Genomic DNA, 5,851 nt, shown 5'->3' on the forward strand with positions numbered 1-5,851 from the left:
GAACCACTGCTTCGGCAGTAAAATTGCCTAATGGTGTCAGCGTCGTACTTGTCACGACAATATTAGTATTTGTCATAGAAAAAGGAAGTTGAAGGCCACACGCACGTACGTATACAGGCAGAAGGAACTAGACACTCCCGTTCCCCTTTGACCAGCTCCTGTGTTCAAAGAGAGGCATTCAAGAAAACTTAATCTATGTTGTGATTTGAATTAGGATTAAGTATAAATCCTGCACTCAACCACCTCATCTTCCCTCTATTTAAGCAGTCTCGGGCTCTCTGTCCATACCACCGTTCTGCAGAGTCACTGCGACATCACGAGCAAAAGAAGGAACCCATACCACCACCCAGCTGATTGCTAGCTTCCGCGCACGTCTCCGACGATCGAGCCGGCTGAGCATCCTATATGGCGTCCGAGCAGCTGCTGCCCGCCGTGCCGAGGTGGACGCCGATCCCGCCGCGGGAGAAGAGCCGTCCCGGCCACGCCGCAGATGACGAGGGGCCGTCCGACACAGCCTCCGACGTCCTCGGCGGCTCCCTGCGCAGCACCGACGGCTTCCCTTTCGGCAGCGGGAGCTCGTTCCCGCCGCCGCCATTCGCTCCGATGCCGGTGACCCTGCCGCGGTCGCGGACCTCCTCGTCGCTCGAGATCAGCGTGGAGAACGGCGCCGGCGCCGTGCCCCCCGTGCTTCGCGAGACGTCGTTGCGCCGAGTAGACCAGGGCGTCGTGCTTTCCTGGGAGGACTTGTGGGTGTCGGCGGCCGGCGGCAAGGCCGGTCGTGTCCCCATCCTGCGCGGCCTCAACGGCTATGCGCGCCCCGGCGAGGTCCTCGCCATCATGGGCCCCTCCGGCTGCGGCAAATCCACCCTTCTGGACGCTCTAGCAGGTTGGTACAGCCGTATACATGCTCGTGAATAATACTACTCCTATACGATATCGTATGCGGGCTGGCCTTCGCTAGTCAGACAGCCAGCCTTCCTGATAAACTACTCGAAAGATTTTGTTCGCCAGCTAGCGTCGTAGCGACTCGTACAATTAATATCTAGATATTTATAATTTTGTGGTGAGAAGATTAAAGAATTAATTCCGACGAGCTTCCGTGGTACATAATTACAGGAAGGCTAGGCTCTGGTGTCAGCCAGAAGGGAGACATCTTGATCAATGGCCGGAGGCAGAAGCTATCCTACGGAACATCGGTAAGCCTAGTGGATGCATGGATGGGCTATTTCAATTCGGAGAATCTCATTTTCATTCGGGTTGATCGTGAACGAACGTACTCTATCAATTATTTTAGTTAATCAACGCATCCTTTGCGTGTTGCAGGCGTACGTGACGCAGGACGACGTGCTGATGACGACGCTGACGGTGCGGGAGGCGGTGCGGTACTCGGCGTCGCTGCAGCTGCCGAGCGGCATGTCGTCGGCGGCGAAGCGGGAGCGGGCGGAGGAGACGCTGCGGGAGATGGGGCTGGAGGGTGCGGCGGACACGCGCATCGGCGGGTGGATGCACAAGGGGATCAGCGGCGGCCAGCGGCGCCGGGTCAGCATCTGCATGGAGATCCTCACCCGGCCGGCGCTGCTGTTCCTCGACGAGCCCACCAGCGGCCTAGACAGCGCCGCCTCCTTCCACGTCGTCAGCCGGATCGCCAGGCTCGCGCGCCGGGAGGGCATGACCGTCGTCGCCGCCGTGCACCAGCCCAGCACCGAGGTCTACGGCCTCTTCCACGGGCTCTGCCTCCTCGCGTACGGCAAGACCGTCTTCTTCGGCCCCGCAGCCGAGACCAACCAGGTACGTCTGTACATACTGTTGTATGCGTGCGTACGTATGCGTCTACGTACGAATACGTGCACAGTGCTGTTAATTGTTGCATTTTGCTGTTGCTATCGTATGTACGTGTTTGGACTTTGCACATGATCGCGACCCTAGTAGGCGTATTCACAGTTTCACACTGGACGGTGGTAATACAAATTATTTGATGTTTAGGGTTTGATCTTTAGGTGAGATATATAATGATCTTATATAAAACATACATACTGATTTTTTAGCACGTACCTATGGGGGTATATCTGCAGTCCAAACATTTCAGCCAAAATTTTGATCTAAATCTAGAGAAATAAATAAATAATCTTCTGTAAGTAATATCACCTTTGGTTGGGTAATTGGGTACACCATTCATAGCTTATTTAACTTAGCTTTCCACCCACAACAGAATTGTACTAAAGGATTTCAGAAAAATACATTATTAACTTTCAAAGAGATCACAATTGCCAAAGAAGTACCGTACGACGGTAGTAATTATGCGTTCCCTCCGTTAACAAATATAAGATATTTTAAATATTTCAATATATTTTTTTCCAACCGGGCATCCCTTTTCCGTTAATTGCTCAATAGAAAAATAACAAAGTTCAATTTGAATATTTTAATATAAACTGTATACAAATTGAAATGAGTAAATAAATACAATGAAACATGTCTGTATACATCTAACATAAAGAAAAAGGTTATAACATCACTTCAGTTAGCAAGCATGACAATTTTCGTGGTTCAGTTTTTTCTTTTTTGATAAAAACTTGCCGTGCATCCCTGGAATTTGCCATCCTTGCGTGACTGAAATTGTCATCGAAAAACGTCAGGACCAGAGTGTCACGCACCTGACGTGTGACACTTATCATTTGATTTTTTTTTAAATAACGGAGGGAGTATTAAAAAAATGACTAGAGTTCGCCCGGAGAACAAGAGGAATAGTTTTAACTTGCAGAAGCAACATCACGTACGTGCTGTGGAAAGACAGATCACGATATTAATCACTGTATGCACAGTTGGAACTGTGCTCGATTCACTGGTAGGGACTAGGAGCACTGTACACAATCGATCCAAACCACCGGGGAACATATGGACTGCGCCACGCACTGGGAACATTCGTTTTGGCAGGGAAGCTTACTCCCAAAAAGAATAAGAAATCACACACGTTTGGCTGGCCACATGCATTGATCGATCAGTGCCGCCTAACTCAACTGCGGCATCGCGTTCATAGCACAGTGGCGAAGATCTGCTTGCATTCCGGACTGTTTTTTGAGTGGTGACAGCTGAGGCTGAAAGCTCGGTTTAGCTGTAGACGACTGTGGAGAGATCGTCTAGTACTCGTATTATAGGTAATCCACTGTGCGAAGCAAGTCTCCTGATACATACAACAAATTAATAGGTGTATTTTTTAGGAAGTATTAGGTGATAGTAATTTTATGGGGTGATTAAATTGACCACACGGTTTGAACAAACACGCGTGTTTTCCTAGCTGACGGTGTGCCGGTCGCGGAGGAGAAAAATGCGCCACGGTCGGTCGGTCCGTAGGTACGGTAGATAACTGAAGAAATGGTATTGCTAATCCTTTGACAAAACATGTGAAAGTTCAGACATGCCATGTGTTCCTATCTTCCTCACTCGCTGGACCTGGATTACTACAGTTAAAGTACACAAGAAACTCTTGAAGCCACTGAGTTTTTTGTTACCTAATAATTTGTTTGTTTGTTTGTGTGTTTCAGTTCTTCACTTTGAGCGGGTTTCCTTGCCCGTCGCTGATGAACCCTTCCGACCACTTCCTGAGGACCATCAACAAGGACTTCGACAATGTGAGCAGATCGCCACCGTTCAATCAACAAGGACCTTAATTATCTACTCCTATATATATCTGAAGTCCTCTTGGTGAATAGTACTCCTAACCATGCGCTCCATCAATTGATTTCTCAGGACATCGAGGAAGGCCTCGGCGGGAAGAAGATGACCACCGCCGAGAACATCGATGCGTTGGTGGTCTCCTACAAATCCTCCGTGCACATGGACAAGGTGACTCGGCAGATCGCTGACATACGCGGCACTGTGAGTAGTCCGGACTCCATGTACATTTTGAAACTTTCAGTTGGAGTACTGAATTTTGCAAATCATAAGCGTGTACGTATGTGGTTTGTCATGTGGTTTCAGGGAGGGGAGGTGGTGAAGATGGAAGGGCAGCAGCCGAGCTTCCTGATGCAGTCCTTCGTGCTAACCAAGAGGTCCTTCATCAACATGTACAGGGACCTCGGCTACTACTGGCTCCGCTTCGCTATCTACATCGCCCTCTGCCTCTGCTGCGGCACCATCTTCTATGACATCGGCCATAGCTATGGATCCATACAGGTGCGTAGCAAGAAGTCTCTCATTGTAGTTGCCACCGCCACTGGTCACTGTTATGTTAACCATGTGATTGAATACTTTGCATGCAGGCCCGTGGCTCCATGCTCATGTTCGTCGGCGCCTTCCTCACCTTCATGGCCATCGGAGGCTTCCCGTCTTTCGTCGAGGACATGAAGGTGAAGTTTCCGATTGAGTTCCAAGTCATGTCACGTCTCATGATGATGGTTTTCACTTTCAGTGAGATTTTGATGAAATCCGCTGAATTTCATTAATTTTAGCAGACACTAAAATATTTATGTTCCGCCAACATATTTAGGAAATTTTGGTAGTAAATAAAAATTCAAATATTTTTCAAAATATTTCCAAAAAATCCAAACTCTTAATTGAATTCAAATGAATATTTCGGCCCTTTATTCGAAATGAAAACCAAAATCACTGAAATTGACTAATTTTTGGTTGGTGCTGAAATTTTTCTAAAATCAAAATTGAAAACCATGCTCACGATACGTTGATCTGATGTGCTTTATGTATGGCCAACGCAGATATTTGGAAGGGAGAGGCTGAACGGGCACTACGGTGTCTCGTCGTTCGTGATCGCCAACACAGTCTCGGCGACGCCATACCTTCTCCTGATTTCCCTGGTGCCGGGTGCAATGGCCTACTACCTGGTCGGCCTGCAGAGGAGTTTCGACCAGTTCGCCTACTTCGCACTGGTGCTCTTCATGACCATGATGCTCGTGGAGGGCCTGATGATGATCGTGGCCAGCGCCGTGCCGGACTTCCTCATGGGCATCATCACCGGCGCTGGCATCCAGGGCGTCATGATGCTCAATGGCGGCTTCTTCCGCCTGCCCCACGACCTTCCCAAGCCGGTGTGGAGATACCCCATGTACTATGTCGCCTTCCACAAGTACGCCAACCAGGGGTTCTACAAGAACGAGTTCCTTGGCCTCACATTCCCAAACAACCAGGCTGGCGGCGCTGCCACCATCACTGGCGATGAGATCCTCACGGACTACTGGCAGGTGGAGATGGGGTACAACAAGTGGGTCGACCTCGCGGTCCTGTTCGGGATGGTCATATTGTACAGGGTGCTCTTCTTGGCCATCATGAAGCTTACCGAGAAGGTGAAGCCCATGGTGAATGGGCTCAGGTTCAGGAGCACCCAGCCGTCGGTGCACATCACCGACCAGGGTTCTGAAGCAAATGGAGCAATGTGAGGCCACAGAGATCATCACAATTATTTCTTTGTTAGTAGAGAATTGTTGCTTATGAGTACTGTAGTGTTGCAGCGTTTTGTAGTGTATGTAAAGACAGCAAAAAAAGAAGTGCACAAATAGTGTCAAATTCGCATTGACAAAGGGCATTTTTACAAAATGTAATTAGTTCATAGGCCGGTCATAAGCAGTTTGTTGATATACACGAGTATTACTAATTTTTAAATGAGGGGTCACCCCTGATTTTCATTTTTCTGAAAATTGATAACACAAGCATCCATCAAGTTCCTATTAAGGCATCAGTCTCAATGTCACATGACAGGTTTACGAGCACCTCTAAGAAGAAGAGACGTCTACCAAGCAAAATCTAAACCTTATTACATGACCCCACCACCAGCACCAAAGCTTTTAAAAGTAAAGTTGAATACAAACTAAAACCATTATCTAAAACCACAACAACATATCTC

General features: G+C 48.5%; 1 protein-coding gene across 1 annotated transcript; it reads left to right on the forward strand.

The window, feature by feature from the left end:
- Positions 1-308: 308 nt before the first annotated feature.
- On the forward strand, positions 309-5,633 carry LOC123112277 (ABC transporter G family member 1). The gene is made up of 8 exons (XM_044533226.1): positions 309-886; positions 1,117-1,196; positions 1,324-1,788; positions 3,540-3,626; positions 3,745-3,873; positions 3,976-4,170; positions 4,257-4,343; positions 4,710-5,633. Exons 1-8 carry the CDS (start codon positions 406-408, stop codon positions 5,385-5,387), a joined length of 2,202 nt encoding a protein of 733 aa, XP_044389161.1. The 5' UTR covers positions 309-405; the 3' UTR covers positions 5,388-5,633.
- The last annotated feature ends 218 nt before the right edge of the window (positions 5,634-5,851 follow it).

Source organism: Triticum aestivum, chromosome 5B, assembly GCF_018294505.1.
Source record: "Triticum aestivum cultivar Chinese Spring chromosome 5B, IWGSC CS RefSeq v2.1, whole genome shotgun sequence".
In the NCBI taxonomy this organism is placed as follows: domain Eukaryota; kingdom Viridiplantae; phylum Streptophyta; class Magnoliopsida; order Poales; family Poaceae; genus Triticum; species Triticum aestivum.